This window comes from Desmodus rotundus, chromosome 5 (assembly GCF_022682495.2).
Source record: "Desmodus rotundus isolate HL8 chromosome 5, HLdesRot8A.1, whole genome shotgun sequence".
Classification (NCBI taxonomy): Eukaryota; Metazoa; Chordata; class Mammalia; order Chiroptera; family Phyllostomidae; genus Desmodus; species Desmodus rotundus.
Window position 1 is genome coordinate 90,141,497 of NC_071391.1, and position 17,909 is coordinate 90,159,405.

The window sequence follows — 17,909 nt, forward strand, 5'->3', positions numbered from 1 at the left end:
AACCAGGAGGAACAACTGGGAAGTGCGACAGACTGCACAGGGAAATAAAGCCTCAAAACCTCTGACTGAAAACCTCTGTGGGGGTTGAGCCAGCAGCGGGAGAAATTCCCAGCCTCACAGGAGAGTTCATTGGAGAGACCCACAGGGTCCTTGAACATGCACAAACTCACCCACCCAGGAATCAGCACCAGAAGGGCCCAATTTGATTGTGGGTAGCAGGGGAAGTGACTAAAACCCAGCAAAGATCGGAGCAAGTGCCATTGTTCCCTCTCGGACCCCTCCCCCCCCACAGTGTCACAACGCAGCTACATGGGTTGCCCCACCCTGGTGAACACCTAAGGCTCTGCCCCTTGTTACATAACAAGCGTGCTGAGACCAAAAAAATGGCCCAAATGAAAGAACTGATCAAAGCTCCAGAAAAAATACAACTAAGCGACGAAGAGATAGCCAACCTATCAGATGCAGAGTTCAAAACACTGGTAATCAGGATGCTCACAGAATTGGTTGAATATGGTCAAAAATTAGAGGAAAAAATGAAGGCTATGCTAAGTGAAATAAAGGAAAATGTACAGGGAACCAACAGTGAAGGGAAGGAAACTGGGACTCAAATTAACAGTGTGGACCAGAAGGAAGAAAGAAACATTCAACTAGAACAGAATGAAGAAACAAGAATTCAAAAAAATGAGGATAGGTATAGGAATCTCTGGGATAACTTTAAATGTTCCAACATCCGAATCATAGGGTGCCAGGAGGAGAAGAGGAAGAGCAAGAAATTGAAAACTTATTTGAAAAAATAATAAAGGAGAACTTCCCCAATCTGGCAAAGGAAATAGACTTCCAGGAAGTCCAGGAAGCTCAGAGAGTCCCAAAGAAGTTGGACCCAAGGAGGAACACACCAAGGCACATCATAATTACATTACCCAAGATTAAAGATAAGGAGAGAATCTTAAAAGCAGCAAGAGAAAAGGAGACAATTACCTACAAAGGAGTGCTCAGAAGACTGTCAGCTGATTTCTCAAAAGAAACCTTGCAGGCAAGAAGGGGCTGGAAAGAAGTATTCAAAGTCATAGAAGGCAAGGACCTACATCCAAGATTACTGTATCCAGCAAAGCTATCATTTAGAATGGAAAGGCAGATAAAGTGCTTCTCAGATAAGGTCAAGTTAAAGGAGTTCATCAACACCAAGCCCTTGTTATATGAAATTTTAAAGAGACTTATCCAAGAAAAATAATATGATCAAAAATATGAACAGTAAAATAATAAACTCACAGTTATTAACAACCAAACCTAAAAAAACAAAAGCAAAAGCAAACTAAGCAAACAACTACATCAGGAACAGAATCACAGAGATGGAGATCACATGGAGGATTATCAACAGGGGAGTGGGTGGGGGACGGGGGGGCGGGAAGGTACAGGGAATAATTAGCATAAATGGTAGGTAGAAAATAGACAGGGGGGTGTTAAGAATAGTATAGGAAATGTAGAAGCCAAAGAACTTATATGTATGACCCATGGACATGAACTAAATGGGGGGGGCAGGAATGTGGGTGGGAGGGGGTGTGCAGGGCCAATGGGAATAAGGGGGGGGGGAAATGGGACAACTGTTATAGCATAGTCAGTAAAATATATTTAATAAAAAGAAGAACTGGCTTAATATAATTTCCTTAGGCTTCAAAGTTTTGTTTGCAAAGGTCCACAATCAGGGCAGATCTCTATCATATTTATTTCTAGGCACAAGTATACAAATGGGAAAGAAAAAAAATCATTTGGAGCAATCTTTTCAATCTTTTTTTTATCTCATGGCACACATAAACTTAATTACTAAACTTCTCTGGCACACCAAAAATATTATATTTTTTGCCAATCTGACAAATAGGTTTAATTAAAAATAGGTTGAATTTTGATTCACTCACACAAGGTGGCTATTCTGTTGGCTGTTGTTAGTTTTTATTGATGTTTTTTTATGAGAGAGGAAGGGGGAGAAAGAGAGAAAATATGGATTTGTTGTTCCACTTATTTCTGCAGTCACTGGTTGCTTCTTGTATGCCCCCTTACTGGGGACTGAATTGCAACCTTAGTGCATTGGGTTGATGCTCCAACTGAGCTACTTAGCCAAGGCGGCTATTGTCTTTTTTTTTTTTTTTTTTTTTTTTAACAGTCTAAGGGAAAAGACGTCAATGCCCCTGATTAAATAATCAGGTAATGCACGTTTTTAAAATTCTTGCAGCTTACCGGTTGAAAATCACTGGTTTGTAGGGAAGCAAGAGTGCACGCAGAGGAACCGGTTTTGCTTAGTATAGACATTACTTCTAGTTCCTTTAAATTAGAGAGGGACGGAGTAGATGAAGAATGAGGAATGAATTTGAGAGATCCAGTGTTTGGGAAAGTAGAATTCACAGGATTTGATAATGGATTGGATGTGACCGGTGAGGAAGTAATCAGGGATGACTGCCCCGTTTCTGACTTGGAGGGGATGAATCCTCACTGAGAACAACATGGTTGTTCACTGAGCCTGTTAGTACAGGAGGCAGAGTTGTTGGGGCATAGAGAGGCTGGCACAGGAACACCAATATTTAAGAGAGGATGAAGGATAGAGGTGGGATGCAGTTTAGGCTGAGCAAAGCTGGCAGCACTGGAGACCCAGCTCGCAAACCACTCCTCGCTGCTCGCTCAGCCAGCTAATTCAGGGAGCCAAAGAAAACGGGTAAACCCCACTCCGCACTTAGCCCGAGCTCTGCGCATGTCCATTGTGGGCCCGGCGCTGAGCATGCGCAATGGGGGAATTCGGCCCCTAGATCTCTGCCTGCGCTTTGCTGGGAAACCCGCGGCATCCCCGAGGCTACCTTTCCCGGCAACCCGCCGCCCCTTACTCCCACCCCTTCCGTGTTTTGGCTCTCACTTGTTCCTCAGTTGCAGCGGCGATTGGCTGTCGCTGACGTCGCTCAAGCGTCCTCCGGAAAGGGTCCTAAGTGGACGGAGACCAGGAGAGACTGACGCTGGTAAGTCAGAGGCGCGGGCTTGGCGGGTCAGCGTCTGTGGTTGATCCCTGTGGTTGATCCTTGTGGTTTCAAGGCCAGGTTCTTCCCGAGTAGTCTCAGCGAGGCCTCCTCTTGCAGCTCGATCGCGCTGGCCAGCCTATCGCCCACCGCCTCCCGCGCCCCTAACCTAACTCGAACGTCCCTGCTTTTCCCTCTGGGTCTTCGCTGCCGCTGCGACTCGGTAACCGCCATACCTTAGGTAGAAAGAATCCCGGAAGCCTGAGGGGCTGCGAGGAAGAGGTTTTGCTTTGCGGGACGGTCTCTTTCCTTCTCTCCCAACTCTACCCGTCCTTCCAGAGGCCAGATCCCGGCAAGCCTTTATGTGTTAGCCTGCCCACTGGGATTCCCTCCTGATTTTCCTGGTTGGGTCTTTGTTTTGGTGGTCTTCACCCATCAGAGTCTTATCTCTTCAGCCAAATTGTGAGTCTTTAGAAGGTTCAGAACCTGGGTCCCTCCTTGACTGCCATTCAGGGTTCTTTCGGTGCTTGGAGGTACTATGTATATTCAGCTATTTGCTGATTGCTTATTATGATTCCTGCTGAAAAAAAGTGTTAAGGATCCCTTGGGTTGTCCTTTTGTTGACCTTTTTTGTAGAATTACTGCTTAGATCATCTCACCTTAAGAAGCGTGGATACGTGTAGCTAACACATGTTGAGTTCTAGCGGTGTGTTAGCTAAGTGTTTTAATATGTATTATGTGTTAAGTATTTTAATATCTTACGTTGTTTGGTTCATAAATTCAACGAGATAGGCATAATTACTCCCATGCTACATGGGAATCTGAGGCGTTTAAAGTTAAAATAGTGCTTACCTCATAGAGTGATTAAATGACGTAATGTAAATAAAGTGTTTAGTATGGTGCTTGGCATGTAGTAAGTATGAAATTAAAAACAAAATGTTTTGGTACCTCATTTTGAAGCTGATGATGTTCAGGAGTAGAAGGGTTAATTGGCTAAAGTCACACAGCTAGTAGGTAGTGGACCCAGGAGTCTTGACTTTGGACTCTGGTTCTTCAAAGGCATCTCTTTGAACCTGAGCTTTATTCTGCCTCCCATGTGAATAATTCCTTGGAACGTTGTTCTGAAGCTTTATGAGAAAGTTTCTGTTCATGTTCTTAGCTCAGTGCCTGGCACATGCTATAAATAATGTTAGTGTGTGCTCTCCTTTCCCAAAAACAACAGACAGTTTCCAGGGTTTTGCAGAACTGTTACTCCATCCTATTGGAAAAGCACAGCTTTTCTCACAGGTCACTGGAGGAACCTCTGCTGGTTCTAGGTAGGCTGCCTGCCCAGATGTTTGCCCCCAGCCACAGCTGGGTGTAATCCATGCAGCTGTGGATTTCTTCCTCCTCTTCTAGGGTGAAGGCCATGCCGCCCCCTGGGAAAGTTCCCCGAAAGGAGAAACTGGGGCTACAGTGTGAGTGGGGGTCCTGCTCCTTTGTGTGCTCAGCCATGGAGGAGTTCTGCGAGCATGTCACTCAGCACCTGCAGAAGTATCTGCACAGCTCAGAGGAGGAAGAGGAAGAGGAAGAGGATCCTCTGGGTAAGGGAGCAGGATATAGGAAGGGGAAAGAGCCCAAGGAAAAGTGGAAAAATCTGACTTTCCTTTCTGCAGAGGGGGATGGCAGTCTGGGAGAGTGATGGTTTAATTTCCTAGTTGTGCTTTTTTTGTTTATAGAAACGTAGGCTCCTTATAGAAGACTCACTCAAGAAGGATTTTTAAAATGAATCTGTCGATTTTCCTTTCAAAAGGCAATTACTGACAGTACTTTTGTGAACATTCTTTTTGATCTCTACATGCATATACATAAATTAGATAACTACGATTTTATTTTTTTACATTTCAAACAACCAGACACATAAAAGTTCTTAGTTTATTAATCCTCTCATGAAAATCTTCATAATCAGCACAAATAAAGTCTCTGAAGAATCTTTACTCCTTCTGTTGTTCAACCTCCAGCTCACTTTTTACAGCATAAACATGGATCTTTGCTGTCCCCTGACTTTCTTCATTCTGTTCTTGCATGCCTTTCTGTTTTCTTGAGGTCTTCATCTCATACAGGTCATGTCTTGCAAGTGCATGTTTGGATTCATTTTTCTTTGTGTAATCCAAAGAATCATAAGTCATGCCAAAGCCAGTTGTCTTGCCAGTACCAAAATGGATTCTAAAACAAAACAGAAAGATGACATCTGGTGGCTAGTTTTTCCTGAATTTCTGTCTTAGGTTACCTTCCCAGGGTGAAGGGTGTCAATGACCATTTGTTTCCACTGAAGTAGTCTGTTGGTCATGAACTTCCTGGTCCAGAGAGTTATGGTGCTGTTTGTGATAGCAGCTGATCTTCATGCCTGGTTTTATGTTTATATTGTACAAGCTGTTCGCAACCTGTTTTTTTCATTCCCTGGTAGTGTTTCTCCCTCTCTTTCTCTTTACTCTGATCTCTAGTTAGGAATACATTTTACATTATAACCCTATACACAAAAGTTAAAAAATACTTGAAAAAATATTTGCCTTTTATTAAATGCTCTCTGAAGTGTTTATTAAAAGAAAAAAAGTGGTTTGCAATCCCCTAAATTGATTACACCACCCACTAATAGGTCACAACACAGTTTGAAAAACTGTTCTAGTACTTGCTTCGGCAGCACATATACTAAAATTGGAACGATACAGAGAAGATTAGCATGGCCCCTGCTCGAGGATGAAAAACTGTTCTATAGAAAGTACAGAGACAGCTCTCCTCAAATTCAGCTTAAAGTCTGGTGATTGAACAATATAACTAATAGTTTCGAAAGTACTAGTATTTACACAAAAGAGAAATTAGGGGATTATTCTATTTTAAAAAGTGCCTACTTTTCAAAACAAGTAAGCCCATAAAAAGCATTGAAAATAGGCTGCCTAGAGAGAGATGCTAGAGAGGTAGGAAGTGGATTAAAATAATTGATGGGCCTTTCTGGAGAAGACAGATCTTAAGCAGAATATGGGGGAAAGGGGGTTTTGTAGTTAGGTTGGGAAGCAGCATCTTCCTCAGGGAACAGTAGAAACTGGGCCAGGATAGTGCATGCCTGTCATACCTGCCACCTCTGAGTTTCTGGCACTGGATCTTGCACAGACCACACTTCCCCACCCAGTGTATATCTACATGCCTGCCCTTCAGATCTTAGTGCGGGCACTTAAAGACATCTGTCTACCTCAAATTAGTTTTGTTTATTTTGTAGTATCTGTGCCCTACCCCCCATAATAGGTTGCTACGACTGGTTACAGTTTTATATTTATACAGTGATTATTTGATTAGGGTTTTTTTCTCCCTGGCTAAAAGCTATGTAAGGGCAAAGACTGGGACTCTTTACTCGTTACATGGTATTTGCTGAATGAATGAACTGATAATTTGGTCAGAGTCCAGCCTCACCTACTGCTAAATGCCACAGGTGGAAGGAGAGCTAAATATTGGAAAATATCACTCTTCTTTCTAAACCTCTTTCCACAGAAGAAGAATTCTCCTGCTTATGGCAGGAATGTGGCTTTTGTTCTCTGGATAATTCTGCTGATCTTGTCCGCCATGTCTACTTCCACTGCTACCACACCAAGCTGAAACAGTGGGGGCTACAGGCCCTGCAGAGCCAGGCTGACCTCAGCCCCTGCATCCTGGACTTCCACAGCCGCAACATCATTCCTGACATCCCTGACCACTTCCTGTGTCTGTGGGAGCACTGTGAGGTTAGCAGGTGGTGCTGGTAATAGGGTTGGAAAGAAGTTGCAGATCTTAACTCAAGATACCTTGGCTCTTTCTACAGTCCCCTGTATTCCCAAGATTCTTGCTAATATCTCTCCTTTATTTCTGGGTAGCTCCCTTGCTCAAATGTTCCCATCCCCACCAAGTTAATTTGGGAGAGAGCCAAGAAGCCCCCTTTGGACACATAGGTTAAGAGTCCCTCCAACCACCCTCAATCCTTACCCCAAGTTGCTCCTGGCACAGAGCTCCTTCGACAATCCTGAGTGGTTCTATCGGCATGTGGAAGCGCACAGCCTGTGCTGTGAATACAAAGCAGTTGGTAAAGACAACCACGTGGTGCTGTGTGGCTGGAAAGGTAGGACCGCACCTTAAATTTCTGGCCTTTCGCCTGGGGTTGCTGAGGGACTAGAGCAGCTAGGGATGGGGCCTGCAGGGCAAAGTTGGCTGCTCTCTGGAGAGACTTGGGGTTACCAGCACCTGCTCTGCGAGTTTGTTGCTGGAGCGTAATTGAGTCTTCCTTCCCAGGTTGTACCTGTACCTTCAAGGACCACTGTAAGCTTCGTGAGCATCTCCGTAGCCATACCCAGGAGAAGGTGGTGGCTTGCCCAACTTGCGGGGGCATGTTTGCCAACAACACCAAGTTCTTAGATCACATCCGTCGCCAGACCTCATTGGATCGTAAGTTGTCAGAAGAAGGGGAGTGGGTGCAGGCTGTGGGTGCAGGCTGGGGGCATATTCCCAGGGGAGGGGCCTACTGCAGGTATCTGCAGCTTGGCTACATCTACCTTTAGGGCTCAGTTATCTGCCACAGTCTTTGCTGACTCAGATTTATGAGACATTGTTATTCAGGGCTTATTGTGTGCCCTATCAGTTACTCATCAGTTGTTGAATCCTTACAACAGCCCCATGAGGTAGGCTTCTTATCCCCCTTTCTGCAAATGAAGCAACTAAAACTCAAAAGAGCTTAAAATCACTTACTTGAGACCACACGGATAATAAATGGTCAAGCTGGGATTCTAATTCAGTTCTCAATGCCAAGTCCTATACTCTTTCCTTGATACTCTGTCCATCCATAATTCCCTAAACTGCCCTTGTCTATTTGGGTGGGTCCCCTCTCTGGGACTCCTTCTCTCTACCTCTCCTCCATCCCCCACAGTCCACCCTTTCTTTTGCCTGCCCTACCCCAGAGCAACGATTCCAATGCTCTCACTGTTCCAAGAGATTTGCCACTGAGCGGCTTTTGCGGGACCACATGCGTAACCATGGTGAGTAGCTGGCTGCCACCAACCTCCCTGCCCACCCTCCAAGGTTCCACTGGCCTTCAGATCACAGCCTCCTCTCTGCTTCTCTCAGTGAATCACTATAAGTGCCCTCTGTGTGATATGACCTGTCCACTGCCATCCTCCCTCCGTAACCACATGCGCTTTCGCCACAGCGAGGACCGGCCCTTTAAATGTGACTGTTGTGACTACAGGTAAGGGGAACCGGGGGCCAGAAATCACAGACCTCGTGTTCTAGGGTACCTCATGCCCTCCAACCCCTCCTGACCTCTCCTGGCAGCTGCAAGAATCTAATTGACCTCCGGAAGCACCTGGATACCCACAGCAAGGAGCCAGCCTACAGGTGTGATTTTGAGAACTGCAGCTTCAGTGCCAGAGCTCTCTGCTCTATCAAGTCCCATTACCGAAAAGTGCATGAAGTGAGTGGAGCTGGTGGTGGGAAAGGGCTAGCAGAAGTATGGGGGAGCCCAGGGTGAAAAGCTGATCTTGCTCCCCCTTCCCTCTCCATTAGGGGTACTCAGAGCCAAGGTACAAATGTCATGTGTGTGACAAATGTTTCACAAGGGGCAATAACCTCACTGTGCATCTTCGCAAGAAGCACCAGTTCAAGTGGCCCTCAGGGCACCCCCGTTTTCGGTATGTCTCAACTCTCCCCATCTCACCCGCTGCTTAGATTTACAAAACATTTTCTGTCCATATTATTTCAACAAGTTAAAATCATTGAATTTGATAGTGCTTTGATGTCTCATCTCCATTTAGGCTCAAGGAACTCCAAGAATAGCAGTGGGGCAAAGATTGGTTTTCTGATTTTTGAATCCAAGGCACAGTATCAAACCAAATAAATGGTGTCCAAAGTCCTGCAGCCAAAACTAGAACTAGAGCCTACAAGTCCAGGTCCATAGCTTTGTGACCTCCACCCTCCACAAATAATTTCTTTCCCCTTCCTCTCTCACCTCCCTCTCTGGTTTCTACATAAAAGTTTCCATTTTGAGTAATGATGCTTTTCCCTTCATATTCTGATAAAGATTTTTTTGTCTTCAACTTCTATCACTTAGAATCTCAGGCCTTCTTCTACTCCTTATATTTGTCCCTTACTTTGCCAAGCTGCGGGCCATTCCTGTAGCCCCCTGACCATGTTTGCTACTTTTGCACTTCTACTTCACCAGGTACAAGGAGCATGAAGATGGCTACATGCGGCTGCAGCTAGTTCGCTATGAAAGTGTAGAGCTGACACAGCAACTTCTACAGCAACCACAAGAGGGATCGGGCCTGGGAGCATCACTGAATGAGAGCAGCCTGCAGAGCATCGTTCTAGAAGCAGTGCCAGGGGAGTCAGGACCTCAGGAAGAGGCTGAAGAGGAAGAGGAAGGCAGAGGTGGTAATGGGACAGCCTTCTCAGCCTCTCAGGACACCTCAAGTCCCATCATCCATATGGTGAATCAGACGAATGCCCAAGAGATTATCTACTATGTGCTATCTGAAGCCCTGGGAGAATCCCCTCGAGGCCCTAAGTCCCCCTCAGGGTGCATCATGGAAAAGCTTCAGGGAATAGCTGAGGAGCCAGAAGTCCAGATGGTATGAAGGTGGTAGAGCCTGACCATTCCTAACCCAGATTCTAGGGTTTGAGCCAGGCTGGTGGCAGTGCCCCTTTGGGCAACCCTTGCCAATGGATGCCTTTTGGAGTGGTGCTGAGAGCAGTGTGATCCACTCTGAATCCAGCTTGCATGTTAGCAATCTCTAAGGACTTTCCTTTTCTGCCAGTCCACGTTTTGGGATCTTGAGGAGTTTTCATTTAGAGGGGGACACCCTGGTTGTGTGTCTTCTTGTAGAGAAAGCTAGTATCAGGCTTAATCATAACCACTAGAAATGCTGGGACAGTGATTAAAATCCTTAGTCAACTTGCATCCATTCTCATCTTTAGGGTTTCTCAAGCCAGGGTTGACGCGTAACTAGTCCCTGCAATGGCCCTTTCATGGTAGCCAAGGCATTGTGAACCAGGCACTCATTTCCCTCTAAAGGGTTCCTCCTACAACCTAAGGACTTCCATATTATCCTCAGGGATGAGGCTGGAGGCACTGAGTGTGTATAGCACTTGTTTTTAGTAATAAAAGAAATGCTTTTGCTGTTAACCCATTTCGTCTTCCTTATGTTGGTGGCTGTTAACTGTGTAATGAGATACAGCCACCCAGAAGAGGAACTGAATAATTAGGCTTATACCCCTTTTAGTGGCTAGGGTTGTTTTCTGTTTTTTAAGTGTCTTGTTTCCTGCTCACCTTCCCTTGCTTAGGTGAAACCTTCATTTCTTTTCAATATCTACCCTCTCCCTGGAGATCTTAGGCATAGACCATGAGTTTGCTTTAGCAGCACTCTAGAATGGATTACTGGGGCTAACCAGGAAAATACAGCACCAGACCTTGCCTACACCCTCTGAGTTCTGATTAGAACCCAGTGCCTCTGCGGTAGGGGGTTCTCTACCTGTGGGACTGGGAAGGAAGCTGGCTGTGGAAGGTGGATTTGGATGCCCTAGACACTGGTAGGGTACTTGGGGTCAAGAAACCAAGGTAGAAAATTGTGGATGTGAGTGCATTTTCCTGGGGAAAGGGTCTGGTTTTCATTAAATTCTCAAAGAGTTTGAAACCCTCCAAAATAAGAATTGGGCCTGTCCAGCCACTTCATAGTAACCTGTGTCCATTCTTAGGGTCTCTGCTGTTCTGGGGAGGTCAGGAAAATATTCTCAGGTAGCTCTAGTTTCTGGGCCTTTTAAAAAGACCAAGTTTAAATTTTATAATAAAAACTGCCCACTGTAGAAGGAAATTTACAAAGAAAATGCTCTTCATTCTATCAGCTGTTCACTAGTGGAGACCCTGCTGTGGTCCAGGCACTGTGACAGGTGTTAAGATGAATAAAACCCAGGACCTGCCCTGGAGTTACTTGCAGTACAGAGAGGCAGGGAAAGATCTAAATGAGTTGAATGATAGAACCCTATCAGGGTTTATTTAAAAGGCTCAAAATAGCCCTGGCTGGGTAGCTCAGAGTGTGGCCCTGGTAAAACAAGGTAGCAGGTTCAATACAAGAATCAACCAGTGAATGCATAAATAAGTGGAACAACAAATAGATGTTTCTCTCCCTCTCTCTAAAATCAATAAAAACAACAAAAGAAACAATAATAAAAGGCCCAAAATAGGAGTAGACAGTATTATGTGGGCAAGGGATCAGGAAAGGATTTATCAGGGAAGTGATCAGAGCTACCATTCTGAAGAGGTGGGCACGTTAAAAACTAGATCTGTAAACAAGCCTAAAGGGGTACTTTATGGTCTGTAGCAAAGAGGAGAGCAGGCCGTGGAGAGAGACAGGACTGGAGGGCAGGACCACCCAAAAGGACCATGTAGAGTTTTAGAGTAGTGATTTCTGGTAATGATGGGGAATATATTGGGTTGGCCAAAAAGTCCGTTCAGTTTTTTCCACAAAATAAAAGACACATCTTTCATTTTCACCAATAACTTCATTGATTTGGGTATTTCGAATATGTTGGCTATCTCCTGCCATTGGCTTCTAGAGGGTAGAGACCAGGGGTGCTGCTAAACATCTAATGCGTAAGACAGCCCCACAGCAAAGAATTATTTGGCCAAAATGTCAGTAGTACCAAGAAACTTCACAGACCACTTTTGCCATGTTCAGTCAGACACAGCACCTTCTCCATACATTGCACAAATCTTTTTTTTTTTTTTTTGCATTTCAGTTGTGTTTTTACCTTGAATTAATAAAGCATAACATGCCAAAAATATATATTTTCTTCCATCTTCAATATCAAAATGGCTGCACAAAAATTCACCGATTTTTATGTTTTTTAAATGCACTTTGATATGATAGCTGTCAGAATACAGTCTAGCAAAATTGTGTTTAATGAAGTTAAAGACAGCTAAGCACTACTAGAGCCATCCTATGGGGAAAAAACTAAACAAACTGGCCAACCCAATAAATTGAACAGTGAGACTGCAAGCAGATACAAGTTAGAGTGCTGCTGCTGGAATTCAGGCAAAAAATAAGGGTTTTCAAGTTACAGCCCTGAAATAAAAGAGTAAAACAATGTTGATGGCTGCTTTGCGTCTTCAAGATCCCCTTCATGAAATGGCAATGTGGAAGAGAGACTACAGGAATTAAAAAATTCCACAAGCAAAGACACTACATTTCCAGGCTCTAGGATCCTATACTAAATTTACCTCTACACCCTGCCCCTCTACTAAATGAGTGTAATCCCCATCCCCTCACCAGGACAACTGAGGCTTTTGGGGGGCTGAGTACCCTCAGTTTTATCTCTGCCTTGTCTTAATTTGGGGTTCCTTCCCCACCCCCACCCCCTCTGGGCCTGTGGTTTTGGTGGTTATACCATGTTCTCAACGGACTGAATCACTGTCCTCTGGAACCCTTAAGTTTTACATGTTTTGCTATTGCTCAATCCATGCTCCTTCACTTTGTAATATGTATGTAGTAGTTATTTTGGACCTAATAGCAGGCCCTTGTGTTTGTCCCTGTTAAATTTTGTCTTGTTCAACTTGACAACTGTCTCCAGCCAGTAGGTTAAGAGGTTGAATAGAGTGTGGTCAAAGAGAGACCCCAAAGGCAATTCACTAGAGACCTAACCAAGACCAGATGAATATTTTACAGGCTATAAACCCTAAAAAGACTGGTGCCCCATCCATATATAACTCAAAAATGGAAATATGAAACATAAGGGAGTCAAACATGATTATGCTTTTAAAAATATATGTATATCACCCTGACCAATGTGGCTTGGTTGAGCGTAATCCCGCAAAGTGAAAGGTCGCCAGTTCAATTCCTGGTCCGGGCACATGCCTGGGTTGCGGGTTCGGTCCCCTGTTGGGGCAAAAGGCAGCCAATCAATGTTTCCCTCTCTAAAAAATATTTTAAAATATATATCAAAATCCGATCTTAATTTTTTGCTTTTAATTTTGGTGCCTTTGTTTTACTTATGTTCTAAGTATTGGTTTGGGCTGCCCCTTGGGTAATCCAGCATTACTGGTGCCATCCATTCATTGGTTGAGCAATGCCTCCAGTATTAGGCCAACACCCTATGAAGAGGGGCTTCCTTCCCTATCAGTCTTATCAGTCAGGTCCACACCAATTCTATTTGGACTGTGAGACTCTGGCCTACTAACATGTGATTCCAGTTCTCTGGGAGGAGGGGATCCTGGGATCAGCATGCATGGATTAGATAGTACTGGGCCAGGAGTGAAGGGTTATTTAGTCCAAGCAGCCGCAGACCTATTGAAGGGTACGAGGCTGTTGGTGGGTGGGAGCAGACCACTGGAGGGAGGAGGGTAACAATACTAATCTGACTCCCTTAGTTTAAAGTTTCATTGCGAGTCAAGCCATGAGTCAAATCAGATATCTAAAAATTGATACACCTCGTCTTATCTTCAAGGAGTGGGAGTAGAGAATGCAGGTGGCCCGTGAATGTGAGTTGCAGGCCACGTCTCCATTGGGGCATGTGAGAGGCAAGCACACATCAATGTTTCCCTTTCTCCCTCCCTTCCCCTCTGAAAATAAATAAATAAAACCTTGAAAAAAAGATTTCTCAAGTTTAAAAAGTGCCATTAAGAGGTATAGGAGTGAGATAGGTGACCTGACAGCCCAGATGAGGTTGAAGATCAAGATAAGGCACAACTAGACACTTGTAGCAGATACCAGCACCTCTGGAACAAAAGCAGAAGACGGACCACTGGGTTAAACCACAACTGTGGCCTGACAGCCAGGACATGGATTACCTAGGGCCAAGGAACAGGGTAATTAGAGGAGCTGGAGAACGATCGTGAGATTCAGGTGAGACCAGAGGCCTTGGGAGACTGGAAGGTAGTAGAATCAAAGCACTGAAGGTTCCAGCGATACTTTTGAAGACTGGAGGGCAGAAGTGAAAGGCTGTGGTCAGAAAGGACATTTTAATTTTTTTTTAGTTATTTTGTTTTTTGTTTCTTTAAATTTATTGTTTGGTTATAGTTGTCCTGCCTTTTCCCCCATTGCTCACCCCTACCTCATCCCCCCCACCCCCATAGTCAATATCCCCCACCCATCGTCTGCCCATGAGTCCTCCATTTGTGTTCCTTTGCTTGCCCCTTTCTCTTCTCCCCCCCCCCCCCCCCGTTATCCCTCTCGCCCTCTCCCCTGGTCACTGTCAGCTTGTTCTTTATTTCCAAGTCTCTGGTTCTATTTTGCTCATTTGTTTGTTTTGTTGATTAGGTTCCACTTATAGGTGAGCTCATATGGTATTTGTCTTTCACTGCCTCGCTTATTTCACTTAGCATAATGCTCTCCAGTTCCATCCATGCTGTCATGAAAGGTAGTTCTTTCTTTCTGCTTCATAGTATTCCATTGTGTTAGCGTACCACAGTTTTTTGATCCAATCATTTACTGACAGGCTTTTAGGCTGTTTCCACCACTTGGCTATTGTAAATAACGCTGCTGTGAACATTTGGCTGCATAGGTTCTTCTGAATTGGTGATTCAGGATTTTTAGGGTATAGTCCCAGCAGTGGGATTGCTGGATCGAAAGGCAGTTCCATCTTTAGTTTTTTGAGGAAATTCCATAATGTTTTCCACAGTGGCTGCACCAGTCTGCATTCCCACCAAACGTGTACTGGACTTCCCATTTCTCCACAACCTTGCCAGCACTTGTTTGTTGATTTATTAATGATGGCCATTCTGACTGGTGTGAAGTGGTATCTCATTGTGGTTTTAATGTGCATCTCTCTAATGACTAGTGATACTGCGCATTTTTTCATGTGACTATGGGCTCTCTGTATGTTCTCCTTGGAGAAGTGTCTGTTCAGGTCCTTTGCCCATTTTTTAATGGATTGTGTGTCTTCCTGGTGTGGAGTCATTGAGTTCTTCATATATTTTGGAGATCAAACCATTGTCCAAATGGTTTGATCCCCAAAATATATCATGTATCATTGGTAAATATGGTTTTCTCATATGGTTGGTTCCCTTTCCATTTTAGAAAGGACATTTTGAAATGGAGTTCAAACTATGTCCACAGGGAGGTGGATTGCTCCCTGTGGACATGAGTGGAGATGGAGGTCATTGGTGTAGAAGAGACCAAGGGAAATAAGGCATTTTTAACATCTACCAGTAAAGGCTTTTCTGCCTCACCTTCCAGTATAATGGGCCCTGCATTAGCAGGAGGAGAATAGACTGCAGGCAAACCTGGGCAAATACTTGATCTGAGGCTGATTCCATGGAAATGATACAGTCAGGGGGCTTGGTGGGAATTCACATTCTAGGGAAAGAAGGCGACAAACTGAGACTGGGAGCAGGGAGGTGTGTAGAATCCCAAGGAAAAAGAGAGACTGTTGGACAGAGAACCTTGGCATTCTGCAGCTTTGGAGAACACCTCACTTATTATTCAAAGAAAATGGCAGCCCTGGCTGGTATGGCTCAGTGGATTGAGTGCCAGCCTATGAAACTAAACGTCACTGGATGACTTCCCAGTCAGGGCACATTCCTGGGTTGCGGGCCATGTCCCCACTTGGGGGCATGTGAGAGGCAACCAATCAATGTTTCTCTCTCACAGTAATGTTTCCCTCTCTTACTCCCTTATCCTCTCTCTGAAAAATAAAGTCTTTAAAAAAAGAAAATGGCACCATATAGCAGGAGAGAGATGGAGAAATAAATTTTAAAATACACTTTGAGTGTTTGCTTTGGCAGCACATATACTAAAATATACTTTGATGTTGCTTGATTATGTTATATTATAATTTTATTTTATTCATTTAAAAAATTTGTATTTGTTTACTTTTAGAGAGAGGGGAAGGGAGGGAAAAAGAGAGGGAGAGAAACATCAACATGCGAGAGATACATCAAGCAGTGTGTTGCCTCTCACATGCCCCCAGTTAGGGACCTGGTCTGAAATCCAGACATGCGCCCTGACTGGGAGTCGAACGGCTTCCTTTTGGTTTATAGGCCAGCACTCAATCCACCGAGCCATACCAGCCAGGGCGTAGTCTTACAATTTTAAAACAATACTGATTTTTTAAAAAGCAACAGCAGGGATGCTGATTAGTAGGGACTCCTCTACTGCCTGGTCTCAGGTGCCGATGCCCAACTTTACTGTCTGCCCCTGGAGAAGAGGCCTCCTCCAGGCTCCTTCATCTACCCTCAGTCCCAGTCCTGGCTGCATGTCTCCAAGTGGCCAGCAGAGGGTCCTTCTGTTGATAAATACATTCAAATCATTTTGTCCAAAGATGAGACTGTCATAGTGGGCAAGGCAGGCATGGTGTATGAGGATCTGGCATAGTGCAAGTGGAACTGGATCAATTCCGAGGTACCCAGTCCAATTTCTTGCCAGCTCCCATAGGACCCTACCACCTTTCGTTTCCCATAGGTCCATAAATCTTAACAACTGCTGCTTTCACAAATACCTGCCCAGAGCAGACTGTGTCTGTTAGATTAGCTCCTGGTACTAAGCTAAGATGGGAACTTTCTGCTTCTGTCTTGCTCCCCTTAAACCAATTATCTGTCTGGGTCGAGGGAACTGCCCTGATGGAGGCTTTGTCTTGGTGGTTGAAGGAAATTGGGTAGGATCCTAGAGGAAGAAGAGGATCAATCTCAGGGAATGGAAGAGGTCTATTTGGGGAAAAGGTCCATCTGGAAATTGAGGGAAATTCCATGGTAGAAAATAGGTTTGTTCTGGGAATGATGAAGTCTAGACTGAATAAGGTTCTCAAGTTGTGGTCCTCAGATTAGCAGCATCAGTATCACCCAGGGGCTTCTTAGAGATGCAAAAGATTTGGCCCCACCCTAGACCTACTGAATCAAACTCTGGGAGTAGAGCCTAGCAATCTTTTAATAGCCTTCCAGGTGATTCTGATGTGTGCTAAAGTTTGAGAGCTATTTTTCTTAAGTTCCAAGGTCTTTTCTAAGAGTTAAAGGTGTATGTTCTAGGGAACCAAAGGTTCACTCTGAGGGATATGTGATGGGAGTGGTGGAGTATATCAGAATGGGGAGGATCTGTCCTAGTGGACCTTTAGAAGGTTGAAGAAATTATATATCCTAGAATGAGTAGAGGTCAGTTCAAAGGAGTGGAGATGGATCTGTTTTATAAAATGGGAAGGTGACAATACAAGGAATGAAGTTTGACATAATAGATAAAGCCATGATTTAGAGTCATTAAGACTTGGATTTGGATCCCTATATGCATCATACTCACTGCATGATGTCATGCTTCTCCTTAACATTTCTGAGCTTCAGTTTCCATGTCTGAAACCTGGGAAGAAAATACCTTATAAAGTCATGAGGATTGGCTACACCACTGAGTCATCAGATATCTACTCAGTGTGTTTTCTGTGTACAAGTTCTGGGAATATGAGGAGATACAGACTTAGCCCTTTCCCCAGAGTTCATATCTATCTATGGGTATCTGGCATATAGTAGGCATTCAATAGTTTTCCCTCTTTTGCCCAGGAAATGGGAGATGCTTCTGGGGGAAAAGAAATAATCTTGAACCATAGCAAGTTTGACCCGAAGAGTAAGAACATCTGATCTACTCTTTCGAATTTAAAAAAAAAATCATTATTTATTACTAAATGTTTGTATTTGAACCTCATAAAAACCTTTTGAGGCAGGTACATAGGGTTTTAATCATTCTCATTACACAGATGAAGCTCAAAACTATGAAAATACTTGTTTAAGGGCATAGAACTAGTAAGCCATAATTCCAAGGTTAGAATGCAAATCTACTACCAGCCAAGATGGAGGCATAGGTAGACATGTTTTGCCTCCTTGCACAACCATAAGAAGAATCACAACTAACCTCAAAACAAAAAACCACAAAAACTGGCTTCCTTTCAGTT

General features: G+C 44.2%; 1 protein-coding gene and 1 non-coding gene across 5 annotated transcripts; both read left to right on the top strand.

Annotated features, from left to right (window-relative positions):
* Positions 1-2,802: 2,802 nt before the first annotated feature.
* Positions 2,803-10,173, top strand: HINFP (histone H4 transcription factor). Of its 4 annotated transcripts, none has more exons than XM_053924261.2 (10): positions 2,803-2,999; positions 4,395-4,579; positions 6,519-6,748; positions 6,993-7,119; positions 7,290-7,442; positions 7,952-8,029; positions 8,118-8,238; positions 8,325-8,463; positions 8,556-8,680; positions 9,211-10,173. In XM_053924261.2, exons 2-10 carry the CDS (start codon positions 4,405-4,407, stop codon positions 9,623-9,625), a joined length of 1,563 nt encoding a protein of 520 aa, XP_053780236.1. In that variant the 5' UTR covers positions 2,803-2,999; positions 4,395-4,404; the 3' UTR covers positions 9,626-10,173. The 4 variants fall into 4 exon arrangements, with proteins under 4 accessions (XP_053780236.1, XP_053780237.1, XP_053780235.1 ...); XM_053924262.2 differs by lacking the exon at positions 2,803-2,999 and adding an exon at positions 3,008-3,219; XM_053924260.2 differs by lacking the exon at positions 2,803-2,999 and adding an exon at positions 4,238-4,312.
* Positions 5,661-5,768, top strand: LOC112314428 (U6 spliceosomal RNA). Its single transcript, XR_002975791.1, has one exon. It is a non-coding gene; the product is annotated as a U6 spliceosomal RNA (small nuclear RNA).
* Positions 10,174-17,909: the final 7,736 nt, after the last annotated feature.